General features: G+C 42.1%; 1 protein-coding gene across 2 annotated transcripts in view; it reads left to right on the forward strand.

The window, feature by feature from the left end:
* Nucleotides 1–19,528, forward strand: part of LOC146839623 (membrane-spanning 4-domains subfamily A member 15-like) — a 174,078-nt gene that overhangs the window by 13,283 nt on the left and 141,267 nt on the right. For both annotated transcript variants that reach the window (XM_085651700.1, XM_085651701.1), the window contains exons 2-3: nucleotides 7,437–7,596; nucleotides 18,261–18,371. In XM_085651700.1, the coding sequence (XP_085507826.1) occupies nucleotides 7,437–7,596; nucleotides 18,261–18,371 (271 nt within the window). The remainder of the gene's footprint in view (nucleotides 1–7,436; nucleotides 7,597–18,260; nucleotides 18,372–19,528) is intronic.

Here is a 19,528-nt window from a genome sequence, read left to right on the forward strand (position 1 = left end):
GAGGGGTGGGGGCATTGGCATGCCCATCTTGGGCAGCCCCCACTCCTAAATTAAATGTAAAAAAAAAAACCTGGCATCTAGTGGAGTTTCTGCTCCCCCGGGAGGGCAGATTTGGGGGCTACTGCCCCGTCTGCCCCCCAGGGGGGGCAGAAGGACTCTAATTGTGTGGGGGGTGGGGGCATTGGCTTGCCCATATTGGGCAGCCCCCACCCCTAATTTACTTAGTAAAAAAAATCCCTGGTTCTAGTGGGCTTTCTGCCCCCCGGGGGCAGAAAGACTGAGTTTAGCCCCAACAATATGGGAGGAGCAAAGGCCCTTGCCCAAGGGGCCTCTCCCCCTCCCTGGTGCCTAGTGGGTGGATCCCTGCTTTGGGATCAACACCCGGGGCGATCCCCAAGCAGGGATCCACTAGGGAGGGGAACCATTGGAAAGGGGACATTCTCCTCTTTCCAACGATACCTCACCTAAGTGTTTCAGTGCTTGGGGGCTGAGATAGCCCCACGAGAACTGAAGCACTAAAACTGAAACCAAGTTTCAGTTTTATTTTCAATCTAATGACAACAGCGCACCATGCACGCTCGTCATTGGATTGAAAACAAGTGAGGGGCCTCTGGAGGTTGGGGAAGCTCTTCCCCACCTCCTGAGGCCCAGAGAAAAAAGGAAATCCCTCTGCTGTTTGCAGCAGAGGGATTTCGTGCCCCTGTCCTCATGACGGAATGGTTCCAACATGAGCACAGGAGCACCGGTGCTCATGACGGAACCATTCCGTCATGAGCATCAAAGGGGTTAAATTATGGGGAATCACAAAAAAAAGTGAATTGCTGAAGGGAGCTGACCCAAAACCCACTCAATATCTGTACATTGGAAACATTAGTTTTTGCAGACCGCTGCTTTATCATAGCCAACATGAAGAACAGTAAGTGCAATGCTCTAATTACTTTCAGTCACTGGTACTTACTCAGACTGCATTCTGCTCCATAGTTTTTTGCAAATGTCAACATATTGAGGTCAATAACATCAACCTGCACTTATATTGTCTACAGAATATCAACTACCAATATATCTTCAAGCTAGACATACATAGGGAAGTGTAGACAGTTAAAAAAAAAGTTAAACACACATATATATTTATATATATACATATATCTAGTTTAAAAAGTCGTATTAAACTAATAATTGTCATTAATATTGTATTTTTTTTTAATAACGTAATAGAATTATATATATAAGTGCTGGATTACGGAGGGTTAAAAGTTACTATTCCCACTCCAGTCAGTGCAACAGTAGGGAAAGTATTGGATTGTGGAGGGGTAAAATGTACTATTCACACTCCAGTCAGTTCAACAGTAACTAAAGTGTTAGATTGTGGAGGGGTGAAACTCACTATGCCCACTCCAGTCACTACAACAGTATGCAAAGAGTTGGATTTCAGAGGGGTAAAATTTACTATTCCCACTCCACTAGTGCAACAATAGGAGAAGTGTTGGATGGCGGAGGGTTTAAAATATACTATTCCCACTGTAGCCAATGCAGCAGTAAGGAAAGTGTTGGATTGCGGAGGGGTAAAATTTACTATTCCCATTCTAGTGCAATAGTAGAGAAAGTGTTGGATTACGGAGGGTTAAAATGTACTAATCCTACTCCAGTCAGCGCAACAGTAGGGAAAGGGTTGGCTAGTGGAGGGGTAACATTTACTATTCCCACTCCAGTCAGTGCAACATTAGAAACAAACTAATTAACTGTACCATAATAACATATTTTCCAAGACATAGTAAACAATTAAAAAAAGGAATATGTTAAAAGAGAAATATAAATATATATGCATATATTTTAAAATTAATAAAATAAATACGTATTACATTATTAAATACATATCAGAAATTATTACAAATATTATTAAAATTAAAATACAAAACTATATGCTCAAAATAATAGCACCTAATAAATACAATATTATTTACATTTTAAAACACAACACAATTAACATATCCAATAATATATTCATAATTAAAACACAATAATTACCTATTTTAAAATGTATTACTTAAGTAATAATAATAACCCCATATTTGTAAAGCGCAAACTAATCACCCCTGAGGATCTCAAGGGTCTGGGGCCGTCGAGAAGATTAAGCTAGCTATTGCCCCGAGTCACATGGTGCTGTGCTGAGCTGCCGCCGGCCCCGGAGTTCGAGCCGCAAACCACGTGCTTCGGACTCAGCCGCCCTGGCCTCTGTGCCAGGGCAGCTGACTTCGCTATACTCCGTTATGCTTCAACAAAGTACAAAGCACATATCTAAAAGTCATTATTAAAATAATGTTATGTACACATGTTAAATAATGTAATATTAGTTAAAATATTAATAATTAATATTTATTTTTAAAATGTTTGAAGTTAATTACCACCCCACCCTTTATCCAAACAAATATTTCAACACAATCCAAGTATATAAATGTAAAAATTATTAAATTCATCATTTTCATAATTAAATCTTAATTAAACATGTATTATTAATAATTAATGAATAATATATTATTCATATTTAATTAACTTCCCACCATTTACTCCTACAAATTCAACAACTGACACCTAATATATAATAAATAAAACAATGTATTTACATAGTTAACATAATTATTTATCATTTCTATAATTATTTTATTATTTTGTATAATGAATCTCCTACACACACTTTACAAATACAAAAACAACAACTCACACCCCAAAAAAACATTTAATCTATTACAGACTTTGCATAGTTATTTGTCATTTAAAGAATAATAATATTTAAAAATTAATTATTAGGAAAAAAAATTTATTATTAAATAATTCTTATTTAGGGCCTGATTATGATTGAGTAAATTAGTCCAAAACCTTTGTTCTAGCCACAGAATTACCGCCCTCTAAAAGAATCCCATCTTTCCATATTGGAAGTCAAAAAGTGGAAGTAGTGAAGACTTTTCCATACCCAGGGGTATCTTTTGACAATAAACAATCTTGGTCACACATGGTGAATAACAGGGCATTAATAATGGAGCAAACAATGGTTGCGATTTCCAGTTTTATCAAGGAATTGGGCTCAAAAACATCGCCAACATAAAGAAGATCTATACTGCTAAAACAGTCGAGGCCACAACATATGGGGCATGTCTATGGGTAACAGCATCAATAGATTCTCTCCTAAAGTTAGAGGATGTGTTTTTCAAGAAGGTAGTTTCTCTCCCTGGTTCATTTTCTAACTATGTCTGCCACTTAGAATTAGACTTACCCTACGTGACTGACATTATAAGACTTACCCCTATTATGTTATGGCACTCAATATGGAAAAGAGGCACAGTAGACCTAACTCAGACTATCATAATAAATTGTCTGTTACTGGATAAGGTACAGAAAATTGTCTGGTTGTAGTATGTTAAATCTATGCTGTTATCCTTAGATGTACCTGAATTATTTACAAATCGGAGTTCCTGCTCTAAATTTCCAAAAAATTGACCCAAAGTACTTTTTCTAGCAAAGGGAGCTTATGAAAGAAAGGAAAGGTATCATGCAAAATCCATTGTAATGTTGTACCAACTGACTCCGCACCCAATGAAGGGTGAGTAGTTAGGAATTTACAACACAGATTCATTCTTCTGGGGTTTCACATTAATTGAATTCCTTTGATGCTTGATTTCCCTGCTAAGAAGTACTCCTTTAATGATCTGACACCCTGCCTCTGTGATAATTCCTCAGAACAACCTGACCTTCAAGTCCTTTTTTCTGTCACTTTTATAAAGAACAAAGATCTAGATATATTCTACCGCTCTTAAAACGATATATATTTGCACAATGTCGTATTGCCCGGTTTATCTTGAAAAAGCTTAATGATCCCTTTGTCTATTTCTCTGTCACCTCATTTCTTTGGGGTTGTAAGCGAAGGAGACAATCTATAAAATTAAGAGCCGTCTAAATTTAAATAACTAATTAACTGTGCCTTAGGAAATTATGTAATTGACTTAAGAATGAATCTTTGGTTCTTTTTATTGCTTTTATGACTGTGTCAGTCATTTTGGCTGTAATTAATTTTTTGTTATATACTAATTGTGATTTTTGTAGGCAATTGTGATAGTGGAATTTGCACTGTGTTTACTTTACTGATTAACGACATCACATATATAAACTCTGTATATTGGGGAATTGTTATATTTTAAGTGCCACTGATTAGGGTTTGTAATAGGTGCTTTTAATATTCATTTATTTATTTCCCAGTAGATTTTATTGTCAGAAACATTGTTTTAATGTATGTACGTTTATGATCCATGCTTTTTAACTAGATTGAATAAAGTTGTTTTGTTGATTGTTGTCATTGATAGCGGTTGGACTTTTGTCCGACCGCCATCCTGGTGTGAAATGGGACTGCCTGACTAGCGCTCGGAGGTTCCACAATAGTAATTACAATGTGACTGCCTTCAAGGTTGTCGCAAAGTGTATCTTTTGCATTGCGGTGTGTGCTGCGGGCTGCAGCACACGGCGCAGTACAAAAAAGTACACTTTATGCATATCCCTGCACTAAGTTGCAGGCACCATTTGGTGCATGCAAGATGGTTCAGGGATATGTAGGGGGGCACAATAGGTGCCTCCAGGCGCCATGTCATGGGTCCAGAGGGGAAGGAGGGAAGGTGGGCCAGCCGGGTTACCTGTCATGAAACGGCCGGCGGAAAGGGACACAGTAATTTGTACGGCTATGCCTGAGCAGGCACCGCCACTGTTGTAGGGATAAATCTCCCTCCGACACCCGTCGGATGAGTGGCAGTTAGTCTCTCCGACTGCCAGATATCCGCCCACCATCCTAATATGGCGGGCAGTAAACACTATTACGATGGCGGTGGGACTGCCCCCTGGTGGTCTCACCATCATCGTAATCAGCCCCTCAATTACATCCCACCCTATAACCCATGTAAAACCCACAACTCTCTCCTAAGATTTAATATAAGAACAAATGCTTTACTCAATTAACATACTTAATTATCAATTAAATAATTACTATTAATTGAACACTAATTATTAATTAATTATAATTAAATTACTTCCCAACCTGTACCCCTATAAACCCGCAACCCTCTACAGTACTGGAAATCACAAAAATGTATTACATTTAATTGAATAACTACTACAAATTTAACAACTATATTAAAAAACATAAACAATAATTATACAAAACATTTACAACATATGCATTTAATTATAAACCAGAATACTTAACAAGAATTAAAAAACATTATTATTAACAACTATATTTTTGTAAACAATGACTTAAATATTTTCAAAATCAATGTTACTTTCCTTAAATCGATATTCTTGTCAAATCACGATAGTTTTGTTACACAATATTTTTGTTTCAATATTTTGTCTGAATACCCCCTTGCTTAATAAAAGTAGTTTGGTGATTAGATGGTCTCTTTTGTAATAGTAGTGCTCTAGGTAAGAAGGATCTTGTTTAATTGGATTATTTTTTTTTTTTTAAATAGACAGCATGAATTAATTTTCTGTTTACTTGCACTGACTATATTCAGCTTGAGCTGAGCAGAACGTTTTGTATGCAGCCTTGCCAAGTGCCATGCATCCAGTGCTAAACTAACACATATTAGAAATATTTTTACCATTATTGTGTAAAATAAGTCACACACATAAGGTGAGTTGAGCCGACATCCTGAAAGCGCTTTCATTTAATGTCTCCATGCCCCTAACAAGCACATTACCTGCCTCGTAATTCGGGTACTGGTTTGTGGGATCATGCTCCCTTAGTGGGTCTCATGCACTGCTGCTCGCACCAGGTTGTGCATTGTGACTATCTCTCCCAGTGCCAGTCATCGAATAGGACCTTGACTCAGAACCCATAACTCACCACGCACTGCACCAGCTAAGGTGAGGCTTCTCTGATCTCTCTGAGAAACCTCTGACAGCTCAGCTGAGTCATCAAAGCCTTGTAACTTCTTTTTCCTTTCCTCTTTGGGCGTTTGGGCTAAATGCAGACATACTCTCCACTGTGCAGGACCGCAGCAGGTTTCTCCTGGCTTAGCATATCAACTGCTAAGATCCTCTGCTCTCCTTGCCAGCTTGTAGACTGATGTGATCATTTAGAAACAGGTGGTACATCAATAATCATCAGAGAGATCAGCTGGCAAACTAAGTTTATCTGACAATGTGTGACCACAGGCAGCTATTCAGTGCAACAAGCATGTCAACACTAGTGCAAGATGAGGAACTCAGGCAAAATCTCTAGAGTCACTTCAGTAACCACTGTTAATTACTTGGGGCCATATCCCAGTTCATCTTTATTTTGCATACCAAGCAACCTCAGTTTGGACTTAGCCTTATGCAAATCACTCTTGACACTGCTTTAATTGGAACAGTGCAGCCCAAACTGCCAGACCAGTTCCTCTGTGAACCGGAAACGGGCAACTCAAGACTGGTATCCCCTTGATTGAAGCTCTGGAGTGGGGTTAACTTGGTTTCAGTTGAGCAGTGTCAAAGTTAATTAGCATATAGCTGGGTCTAATGTGAGGTGGCCCGAGATTAATTCAAGCATTCCATCTAAAACTTTTTTGATGCTAAACGTTGTTAATTAAAAATACTTTCTGATGTATTCACCGCATGAAAGAGAGAAATGGGAAATACATTATCTATTGCTGAACGACATACATTTCAAGTTACTTTTTAATTTTCCAACATCAGTGACACAAAAGAAATGCAGTATCTAGAGGCTTTTTGGCTAAAGACACTGTGTGAGCGATGGTGGCAGGTCCCTTTTGGGGAAACGTTACCAGTCCTGAAGAATTCGCACTTGAATAATTCTCGCTGTTGAAAAGGCAAGACCTCTGCTATGGGGAAATGATGACATTTTACTGCATGTGTCATTGATTACATTTGCAATTTAGGGCCTCATTATGATGTTGGGCAGAAAGCCACTGTCCGACAGTTGGAATTATGATTACAATGTTCACAGTTGGATTGTAAACCGTGGGGTGCCAGCTACAGGGTGCAGGGTTTTACAGACACACCTCATTTCCCCATTGGAGCCTGCGTTGTCGGGCGGAGCACGGGCTCCCATAGAGAACAATGGGACTCTGACCGAACAGTGTTCGGTCACATTGCAATCGGTTGGGCGGTTCCCAAATCCGAGATGGTGTTGGCTGCAAAGTTTCCGCCCAACATTGTAAGGAGGCCCATAGTGTCACTCAATGTTTTACACCTAAGACTGAGAAATATCACACGTTACCATAATTCATATAAGTGCCACACACATCAGTCTGGAAACCTAGCAGCCCTGTGTGCATACATAAATGTGTGCATTTTGCTCTGTGCACGCCTATCCATTGTTGTTAACTAACCACCTAGGTTGTGAGGAACCAAATACATAAATAGGTTTTCACTAATGTTTTTTATTCCTTTAATAGGATCCTTAACAAGATGGCAGCACTATCAGGCAATGGAGTGTTTGTGGTGACGCAGTACATCCCTGCTGCTAGTTCCAGTCCAGTCCACCAGGGGTCACTGACGAGCCAAACACCATGCTTCCTGCAGAAGTTCATTAAAGGAGAACCAAAGGCTTTGGGAGTAATTTATTTATGATAGCCATAGCTCATTTATGCTTATCAGAAAATGATAGCTAATTTAAATTATTTACAAGGCAAACAACATACTTTAAATTACTGTTTGAAATATGCATGTGAAGCTTCCCCTTAGAAAACGTGGTCCACTGTCTTGAAAGGTACATGGTCTGGGCATGGTAATGTATTACCTTATGTTCTCTTTCCTCCCCTCTTTTAAAGAACAGACATTGAAGCATTAGCTTTAGTCACTCTTTGGTCTGTATCAAATGTGAGAGAGCACTGCAAGTTCTATACACCATTTTAGTGTCATTTGTGTCTTAAGTAGTTGAAGAGCTGGGGATGTTCTGTTTCAGCACTTCGTGCAGTGGTAAATGGTTGCTTGTCTCTTGAACTTTAAAAGATTGTGCTGCATGTAACTGCACATACAACAACATTTGTTGACGTACATAAGTATATAACAGAATATCAAACAACACCATACACACAGCAAAATAAAAACATAGTTAAAACATGATAGGGCAAAACACAACAGGATAGCTAAAACATAAACACAATCACAATACAGTACAACACTGTATTGCATCAATGTGACAAAACCACACAGGAAACAGCAGAACCTACAGCATGCATAATAAATGCAACATAAAAATATGCATTTCCATTATTTTCCCACATTACCACCTCCAGAAATTTGTTTTCATAATACAGAGGCAAAAGGTGTTTGCAACAAGTTCTACCTTAACTTACCACTGAGGAAATGAAATAGCTCCAATCAAAAAAAAAATGTTCTAGCCCCCTAGGTCCTGGTATACGTCTTGGATGCCCTTTTTCTAACCACTTTTTGGCTTACTGGAGAATTGATTACACCCAAGGGTAACTGTACTTAATATTAGCAGTTTTAAAATTGTAATTTCAAATATGACTTTACGATTAAGGGGGAATTTTAATTACAATTTAATAGATTGCGACCATGAAATGCGTATCTATCCCAAGTCAAAAATTAGCACTTATTAAATATAATAACGCAACCCAAAGTTATCCTATGGGGCAGGTAGGCCTCACAGTGCTTAATAAAAGACCTTCACACTTTAAATGTACAGTCCATCTTTTTAGTTACAATGCACCCTGCCCTGTTGGCTACCTATGACTTACCTTAGGGGTGACATATGTAATAAAAGGGAAGATTTAGTTTTGGCAAGGGGTTCATATTGTCAAGTCTAATTGGCAGTTTCACACTGCATTCAGGTTGCAATGCCAGGGCTGGGACATGTTTTAAGGGGCTACTGAAGTGGGTGAAACAAAAAGTGCTGCAGGTCCACTAGTCACATTTAATTTACAGGGCCTGTGTAATGGTATACCACTCTACAAGGGACTTAAAAGTAAAATAAATGTGCCGATTAGTTGTAAGCCAGTCTTACCATGTTTAAAGGAGTGAGCATAAGCACCTTAGAACTGGTTATCAGTAAGAAAATTACACAGAGCCCAAATGCCAACAAAAAACAATTCAGACAACAAATGGAGGGTCAAGGCAAAGCTTTTGGGGGTGATCCTGCATTGAAGGCCAGGTTCACCGTGAACCCATCCAGAATAAAGCGTGGGAAGACTAATCAATACTTTGATGGGCTACCCTGCTTAGGCGTTAGAACATGGACATTACAGAGGCCTGTGCCAGTTCTATGCCCTTCTGAATTCAGTTGGATCCTTCTTTCCACACTTTCCTGAGCTACTCAACTGAACCCTCCAACTTAAAGGAAGTGTAGACTAAACAATACCTTGAGGGCTTAGGGTGATAGAAACTGGACAATGGCCCACTACTGCAGGGAAACTTGCCAGTCCTTCTCCTCTGAACCATGTCTATACTCTCTGGGGCCTCCGAGCTGATCCAGTGGGAACAATTCTCCTTACCTGTGGATCCCAACTGTGTAGCACCTAACTAGAACTTGCTCACAGATGCATACAGTGCATGCAGACAGTTCCACCATAGGCAACAAATTGATGTGGCCCATTCCACCCCTTGGATAAGAACCCAAATCCAAGGAAAGCTCTGCTCATAAGGACAGCAACCAACAGAGGCCACTGACAGCTGTAAGTATCACAAGCCAAGCCCTAGGCCATCAAGGAATCTTTAGCCTCAGATTTCTCAGAGTGGGGGGCAACAATCCTGGGTCTTGGGCAACAATTTTCCTCTCTCATTCCTACCATTCCAGGGTAGTAGTGTGTGACTGGTTACTCAGCTCAGGCTAAGCAGGGGTCAGGGCTGAGTCTTTCCTCCCCGCCCCTCCATCTATGCCTCTGTACCCTCTATTTGGGTGTGGTATCGCCAGAAATTCTCACATTTCAGGGCACCCTGGGTGGCCGCGCCCTCCTAGTGCTTTCACCACCAGTGGCAACTCATTCCCCAGATTACAGTCAATGGGCATCTTGGGGCTAGATATGACCCTTCTCTAGGTCACCTACCTAATCCACTCCAGGGATATCAGGGTTATGAGGTGGAGAAAGTCCTGACATGGGCCTGAGTTACCCTACACTCTTGACCAGTGTATTGTGTCACCATGGTCTGGCTGGCCCCGGTGTCCCTCAGATCAGTGTTAGGGAACCTGGTGGAAGTGATGACTCCCCCCCTCAGGGATCACCAGCCCACCCTCTGAGTTCACCTCCCGAATATGGGAGACTAGGGCATGATCTACTTCCTGCACCTGGGAACTACCTATCATCCCTGTAGAGATCACAAACGTGGGTGGTTTCTTAGGACAGACAGGGTCCCCCTGCTTGTTAGGTAGCTGAGAACAATCAAAGCAGTGGGATTGGAAATGGGCGCTCTAGCCCACCAGAATCTCCCGCCTTCCTCTTAGAAGGGGCATGGAAACCATTTCCATGCCCCCTAGTCTGAGACTTGTCTGGGTCTCCCATGATTTTCCCCTCACCCTGCTGGAGGGTAATCTGACACAAACGTCTTGGGTTCACCCCAGGTACCTTTGTCGATATGCTTTGGTGATCCAGAGGTCCCCCTCCTCAGCAACCTTCCTAGGGTCACTTAGCTTGCTATCTAACAGGTATTGGTGCAGGTCTATAAAATAGGTATTAAGCATGTGCTCCCTCAAGATCAAGTTGTATAGCCCAACATAATCATCAACCTTTCTGCTTTTCACCCAACCACTCAGTGCCTTGCCGGAGTAGTCTAAGAAGTTGACCCAAGCTGGCTTGGGAGTTTGTGGCTGTCCCTGAACATCTGCCAGTATTTCTCTGTGTTCAGGCCAAATTTGGAAATAAATATGGCTTTCATGGGGGCATACTCTGTCTGGTCATCTTACTCATGTGTGAGAAGTGTATTCCTCCCCACTGTAGGCATGTACTTCACTAAGCTACCCCCAGAAGTGTGTACCCAAACAGTGCTTCCTGCCCCATCCAGGCCATCCGCTGAATTAGAGTTGGGTTCTCCTTGCAGCTCAGGACCCAGGACTGGGTAATCAATTTCTCATCCTCTGAGAGTGCTCCTCCCTCATCATTATCATCATTTCCTGAGGTTGATTGTCAGCTATGCACTTCCTCCAAGGCTCTGAGGGTTACATGGAGTCTGGCAGCCTTCCGGCCCTTCTGTTTGCAACGCTTCAGCAGCTTAGCACTGCTGAGGGTGTCAGAGTTCCACAGCTCCATCTCTATGGTAAACAAAAGGATAGAAGGGCTCTAAGCTGGTTGCAGGGACAAAGCAGTGGTGACAAGCCCTTTGTGCAAAGGCAGAGCACAGCCTATTCAGTTGCAAGGGGGGCTGCGCCCAGCTCCACTACAGTCCTGCCATCAGATATCCTATTCAGGCACACCTAATCCCTCTATTGTTTGCTTGTCTTAGAGGAATTAAAAATGTCCTAACTGCCAACTACAACCAGTCATGTGACCCAGAGGAGACTACAGGCACTAAATAGACGAAGGTCAGGAAAATGCCCACTTTCTAAAAGTGATACCAAAGGGGATCATGGATGGAGCGTTTGAGCAAATCAAACACTCACCCCCAGTCAACTGATCTGGGTTTAATCCATCATCATTCTTTATCTCAATCCACCACCCCAGTTCAGACATGGCCATATGCAAATCAGTCTGACCCAGTGCCTCATGGGAACAGTCCAGCCCGAACTGCCAAGCCAGGTCTTCCCTGGGCTGGAAACAAACATCCTGGGACCGAATTCGGGTTCATAACCCACATCAGACAGGCTATCTTGAATCCAGTGGCAAAGTGAGAAAGGGACCCACGTCTGGGCATACCCTGCCAACTTAGGGCGAACAAAGCAATACCAAAGGGGATGATGGACGAAGCGTTTGAGCAAATCAAACACTCACCCCCAGTCAACTGATCTGGGTTTAATCCATCATCATTCGTTAGCTCACTCCACCACCCCAGTTCAGACATGACCATATACAAATCAGTCTTACCCTGTGCCTCATGGGAACAGTCCAGGCCGAACTACCAAGCCATGTCTTCCCTGGACCGGAAACAAGCATCCTGAGACCAGACCCCAGTGAAATGTCCTATGGGACACATAGACCTCATAGTAGTGAAAAGAGAATTTTTGAGTTTTGCACTACCAAGACATATAAAACTTGAAATTGCATGTACAGCCATTTAATTATAGCTGCTAACATCTCAGTATGAATAGCTTCAGCCTGGGAAGAGGTAAGGATTAGGGTTAGACACATTTAATTTACGTATAAGTCCCTTGTAGAGTGGTATAGCATATGCCCAGGGCCTGCAGCACATATTATGCCACCCACTTAAGTCTCTCCGTGAAACATGTCTCAGGCCTGCCACTGCATCCTAAATGTGATTTCAAACTGCAAATTCAACTTAGCAATATAACCCCCTTGTCAAGTCTTAAACCCCTATTTTACTGCATATAAGTCCCCCCTTAATGTAGGCCTTAGGTAGCCCATAGGGCAGGGTGATTGCAATTAAAAGTTTGGATATGTACTGGTAGTGAAGAACTCCTAAATTCATTTTTCTCTACTGTAACGACTATCTGTTCCATAGGATAATATTGGATTGCCTTATTACCTATAATAAGTGATAACTATTAATAGGTAAGCAGTTCATGTTTGAAATATATGAAACTGTAATTAAAAATCTTCTTTAATTGTGAAGTCTGATTTTAAGTTACAATTTTGAAAATACCACTTTTAAAAAGTTAACACAGGGAGATCATAGACGGAGCGCTGAAACTTTTCAGACACTCACCCCCAGTCACAGATCAGGGTTGAATTTATCATCATTCTTTAGCTCACTGTGCAACCCCAGTTTAGACCTAGCGATAGGCAAATCAGTCTTGACCCTGTGCCTCATGGGAACAGTCCAGTCCGAACTGCCACGCCAGGTCTTCCCTGGACCAGAAACAAGCATCCTGGGACCAGTTTCGGGGTAACACCACTCATCAGCCAGGCTAGCTGGAATCTAGTGGCAAAGTGAGCAAGGGACCCATGTCTGGGCATACCCTGCCAACTTAGGGCAAACAAAGCAAACACAAGGAGATGATGTGTTTACTTTTAGAAAGTTGTCATTTGCCTGGCATTTGCCGTTTGATGCCTGCAGCTTGTTCTAGGTCACTTGACTGGTCATAGTTGGCAGTTGGACTTTGTGACTTTCTCCCAGACAATCACACAATAGAGGGATTAGCTATGCCTGACTCGGCCATCTGCTATCAGGATGGGGCGGAGCTGGGCACAGCTCCACTTGCAACTCATATCATTGGGCTGCTTCGGAAGGTGTTTCCGTTACTCCCAGACGCCACAAGAAAGGCCTTGGTGCAAGCGTTAGTGTTAAGCAGACTAGATTATTGTAACGGCCTGCTATTATCTGCTAACGAAGGAGTCATCTCACGATTGCAGGTGGTGCAGAATACTGCTGCCCGCCTTGTACTAAACGCACCTCCTCGAACACCCTCAAAACCTTTGCTGATTAAACTTCACTGGTTACCAGTGAAACAAAGGGTGAAGTTTAAAATATGTTGTATCATACATAAATGACTGACGGGGTCAGGCCCGGCTTACCTGGCCAACAAGTTCATTCCATATGTTCCCACACGCTCCCTTAGATCTGGTGAACGGGCTTTGCTATGTGTCCCCAGAGCTAGGAAAGCAAGACAGGGGTTCAGAGCTTTATCTGTGGCAGGTCCCATGTTGTGGAACAGCCTCCCCATAGCTATCAGAGCGTTTAGAGAACATTTTCCTTTTAGGAAACAATTAAAAACCTTCCTCTTTCAAGACTAACATATTTTCTTAATGTTATAATGTACACGGCCAGTATTTGTCTTGACATTGATGATGCTAAAGGGCGCGGAGATACTCCTTAGGGAGTCGATTCTAGCGCGGTACAAACTTGCAAATAAATAAATAAACTGAACACAAAAGGGGCTTGTCACCACTGCATTGCCCCTGCAGCCAGACTGGAGCCAGGACAAGGTACTTAGGAAATTTCAAACACTTCAAAGAGAAACCTCTAGAAACTTCTCCTTCAAAGAAAGCACCAAGTATAAAAATGAGACCCTCAGAGTCACTCTTCAGTTCACTTTCTGGACCTTTGGACGGACTCTCATAAGACTGTCTGCGGCTGTGGCCTTTTGTGTTCTCCACAAGACTCATTAGCTGCACCAAGAAGAACTGCTTTGCTGCCTTGAGTCTGCCTTGAACCCTTCACCCACTAAACCCACGACAACCAAAGTGACTCAAAGTGATAATTTGATGGCCTTCTGTTCAGAACCATAGGGATATAACAGGCGCAAACCACCTTGAACCTGTACCTGGACCCGAGCTGAGTGAGTCCTAACCCCCCTCCCCCAAGTGCTGACACTTCAGTTTTGGACCCTTGATGGTAGTGCTAAAGTTGGCCAGATTAACAAAATCTAAAACTTAGAACTTAATACTTTTTTGGCTAAAAACTGCTTGGAGAACCAAGGGAAGACAATGACCAACCTGCTTGTCGATTTGCCTGAGGTGCATTGCCAGTCAGACTGACTTTGTGGTAGCTCCCACTACATTTTTATCCACAGCAGTAAATCCTGTTTAGCTGTTCCACACCAAAGGGGATCCTGCCTTCTGGTACTTTCATTGGCTACAGCCTCCTCCCTCATCCCTCTGGATATTTTCTAATTCCATAAAAGTGACAAAGTCCAAACGTAGAAATCTTCACTGCAACTTCCAGTGGCTCCTCGGTGACGAAGCTCTGTCACTGCACAACACCTGCAGCATTGCCCCGCTGAAAGGTACCTTCTCAGAACATTTAGCTTTAAATTTCTTCTAAGTCTAAAGGTAAGTGTCGACCGGGCGCATCTACTTCTTGTATTGACACCACACTCCATTGTGGTCGACCATATATTTTGACTTTGACCCGGTCTAAATTAGATGTCTGCAGTTGGCGCTTTGATCTTTTAGGCACTGCTTTTTGCTAAAAATTTTAAAAATGTATAACTCCTGTTCTGCTGATTGGTTCCTTTTTTCAAATCATTTATTTTCTAAATTGGTGTGGGATTTTTCTTGTGTTCTGTTTTTACATTATTACTGTTTGTGTGTTGCTTTAATACTTTACTCATTGCCTTTAAGTTAAGCCTGACTGATTTTTGTGCCAAGCTACCCAGGGTTAAGCACAGGTTCATTTACTGACTTTCTGTGTTTCACCCTGTTAGGGATTGTGGCTGTTGCTTTACCGGGGTTCACAACCCAGTCAACTAAAAACACAATTTCTCACAGATAGATATTTCCAAATTTCGCTGCACCCACCACGTTTGAGAAGCCGAACCATGACCTTGGGGTGTCCTGCTAGGTTCTACCATGTATCTACTGCTATTCAATCTCTTTATGACCCTATTTTAGATGTGTTTTATATGGCGCTGGCTAGACCTGGAGTTCTCAGAGCGCTTTACATAAGGATCTACAAAATTACATCAGTTACAACAGTTCCAAGAAAACTTTTCAAGAGTGTCGGAAGATGAGGTAAATGGAGCTTAGACGGGTAAGGGGGTGGGGTAAAGGTATAGGAGGGAGAAAGGATGGAGATAGACTGGATGGAGAGACGAGGGAGAGTCTGCCCAAAGTCCGGCTGGGTAGGTGACGGCAGAGGGGGAAGTCCACAGCCCATCTCATCTATAGCTATCAAGTAGTTCCACCGGGCATCGGTCAAAAAGTTAGGTCCCCACGGTTAGAGGTAGGTTCACAGATTCTGTAGCATTTTACCACAGGATCGTTACGTTACAAGTTACATCAGTTATAGGATCATAGTAGGGTACAGTAAACAAAAGCAGAGTAGTGAGAATTTGTAAGAGGGAGGGGGGGAAGGAGTCAGAGCAGGGAGATGAAGATGATAACTGTGCCCAATGTCCGTCTGGGTGGATGACAGTCGAGGGGGAATCCAGGGCCAATCTCCTCAATAGCTGTCTAGCAGCTCCACCGGGTATCAGCCATGTTGCTCAGGTCTCAGTGTTCAGGAAAAGCAGTTTAGAGTAGAAACAGGGGCTACAGTTGCATAGTCAGGTAGCGGAGGAACATGTCCCCCATTAGGAGCAGAGGTAAAAAGGAGCTGGGGAGGGGTGTGGGGGAGTAAACCAGAGAGGGAGATGGGGCTGCCAAGGCTGCGGAGGGAGCAAAGGCATAGGCGACTTAATGCAGTGGTTTTGAATCAGCCTTTTCTATATGCTGATGGTACCCAAATAATTGATAGTGTTGCTGGGTATACTCACCACAAGGCTTGAGAAATGTCTAAGTGCCTCTCTAAAGTGGAATGTTTGATGTCATAGCCACCTAAATAGTGACAATAGCAACATATTCTGTCCTATGAAACCCCTACTCAAATTGTGGCCTACATCCCTAAACCCCAAGCCTACACTTGTGCTGGTTGTTAGAAATGTTAGGCATAAAAATTGACTCAGCCTTGATCATGACCATGAGAGATCCAATTACAGCAGTTTTCAAAGCATGTTTATTCCAACTTCATTCAGTGAAATGAATTATTTTTCTTTTTTATTATTTTTTATAATTTGCGTAATAAAATACAGCTTTAAAATGAGCCAACAAGTCTGAGCCACTGCAATGCCATCTGCCATCTGCCTCTGGGATGATGCAGTGATATCACTCACGTTTGATCCTTAAATTGGAGTTTATGCCTGAAGAATCAAGCAACCGCTGCTCTGATTCTTCTTCATCAGCTGTCAATAAACAAATTGTTTTTAAGTCTATGTACCTGGGACGAAAGGTGTTTTTACTCCTCATCAATCACTAATGAGCCATCACTGATACTGTCCTCGCCATGAACTGAGTTCCAGCAGTACATTTCTGCTGGATGTACCTAGAGTTCCTTTAAAGATAGCCTGTGGTCAAACCTTCTCGGTGCCAGGAACTATGAAGTGGAATTCATCCTGTTCCCTTTTTCAAGGGTTGACTCTGCCTAAACCGTGCAATCAGAAACAATAAACGTCATCTCTTCAGGAGGTTATGGAGATTATGTGTGACAATTCTGCACATATATCTTCCAGACTGACACAGGCATTGATAAGTAGACCTGGGGGTCATGCGGCAAAGCTTAATGCTCTGTGCTTTGGTAATGGGTGATGGACACCCATTGCATGCTTCTTCCAGAAATCATCAGGCAAGGAGGAATCACTGGAAGTATAGCACTTTGGTTTTGACAGAGGCTGGTCCATTAGGCAAAGCAGCAATACAAACATATAATTATATTTAAGAAGCAACTGAACAAAAAAAAATCTCTTTTGATTTTGCATAGAATCTGAGAGGGGTGCTCGCATCAAAAGGATTTTCTCCACTTGCGTGGAGGATGAAATGTTCTCACTTTCAGCATTGCAGTGGCAATGCTCAGAATGTCAATGTCTCACCCTCAACAGTCAAGTGGTTAAAACGTTACAAGAACGTAACTATATGTTGGAGCAATTTGGTCTGAATAATGAATTTAATACGTGAACAGTACACCAATCATGATTTAAAGTTGCGGTAGGCACTCACCTCAATAGGCACAGGATATATGCAGACATAGTCCTGTGTCAGGGCCAACGTACTTTCAGTTTGTATCACCTCGGATTTCACAATACTTAAGCTGATCCTTATCAGCCTGTCCCATAAAGCACATCATATTAGCATGACGTTTAGGTTAGGTATTCTGCCATTTCTAGAGATTACCAGAGTTTGTGCTGGAATTAACAGAGATTGCAGAATCTGTAGGATGTGTTAGATGAGGGTGGTATCATCTAACCATATGACAACAGATTTCTCTTCTTTTTCAACCTCTAGAGAGTTGCCCTCTCTAGAGAAGGGGGCGTGCAAGCTTCTGTAGACTCTTCTATACCACATTACTGTAATGCTGTAGAAAGCAGGTACACACATGTTCGTCCCCCGGGACACTTAGTGTAATACGGTCCCCGTGCATTATTTGGTCATTGTGTGCAAATCAGATCTGCAATCGCTACACTTCTTTTCACATAGACTCTCAGGATACCTTGAGTAATTGCCTTGCCCAATAAAAAGATGTTCTTATTTCACAGATCTCACCAAATGTGCGTGCTGTGTGCATTCCAGTGTTGTAGTTCCCCAACAAAATGTGTGATCCTAAATACAGACACAACACATTGGGCGCATGGTTTGGACCTTGCTATATCTCTAACGCTCCCTTGTCTTCTCTCATAGGTTGTGCAGATCATGATTGGAATAGTCAGTATCTGCTTGGGTGGCATTCTGTCCTCCAGTTTTGTGGCGGTTATGATTTACAGCGGTGTACCATTCTGGGGTGCTGTGTTTGTAAGTATCTTTCCACCAGAACCTATGTTAAGCTTCCTGAAATAAATTCTTGAAAGTTAAATGTTTGTTTTGAGTGACCCCTACCACCAAAGACTGTTGATATCAAAATGGTATATTAATTATTTCCCGGCAGACCTCTGGTCTGTAATTGGTGTGAAAGTAGGTAAAAATTGTCCATAATGAGTGGGAACTAATTAAGGAAAATGGAGACCCTGGAGAAGCTGAGCTACAAGGTCCCAGGAAAGGTTTTCTTGAACACAATAGGGTCCTTTAGGAGTCCATAACCCCATGGGAACTGAAAAAGGTGTATATAACAAAGTGTTAGAAGCAAGATAATAGTGCATACTCATAAATAGTACTCACAACAACCACAAAATATTGTCAAACAGAAAACCTGGCCCTCTTGTGGCCTGGAAGTGCTGCCTGTCATCCAACAGCACTGTGCCATGACTCTGTCTACCGCTCAAACCCTCCATGGCTCCAATAGCCGTCTTGACCATCAGCTGGGACCTCTCGCTCACATCGGAATCCATGGACTCATGTGTGAATGTGCGCTTGCTGATGGTGCGGACATGTCTCTGTTGCCCAGCACCATCCCGCCTCTATTCATGTAGGACAGGTCAGCTGACTTTCCGCCCCTATCTGAGATCTCCTGAAACTCTTTTTTGATGCATGTACTACCTTCAAACCTTTTAGGCACTGTTTACACTTTTGAGCTCTGTGTTTCATAACCTTACACTCCCTACACACAAGCATGCAGTTGCGTATTCCAGCTTCCTGCCCCATTTCATTGGAGTGTCATCTGCTGACTCTTAGAGCTAAATCTCCTCTCCTGCAATCAAAACTGTGAGTTTTCCCTTTATGAGATTCCTACATTTACTACTGTGATCTCATACTACTCCTCCCCACCCCTACACTTCCAAGAATCAAGGAATAATATATAATATGCATCGCCTTCATGGTAGCCCTTTTGTGATCTATGGTATTAACTCAATATTCTCATTATCTTCATATACAGAGTTTCTGTGAACTTTCAGCTGATTGTGTTCTTATGTAATTGTTGGCTACTCTGTAACCATTTCTACTTAAAATGTATTATGAAAATACTACATTAGGTACAGAGCATCCTTTGTCAATTCTAAATTTGCTACCAGATG

Source organism: Triturus cristatus, chromosome 4_1 (assembly GCF_964204655.1).
Source record: "Triturus cristatus chromosome 4_1, aTriCri1.1, whole genome shotgun sequence".
Lineage (NCBI taxonomy): Eukaryota > Metazoa > Chordata > Amphibia > Caudata > Salamandridae > Triturus > Triturus cristatus.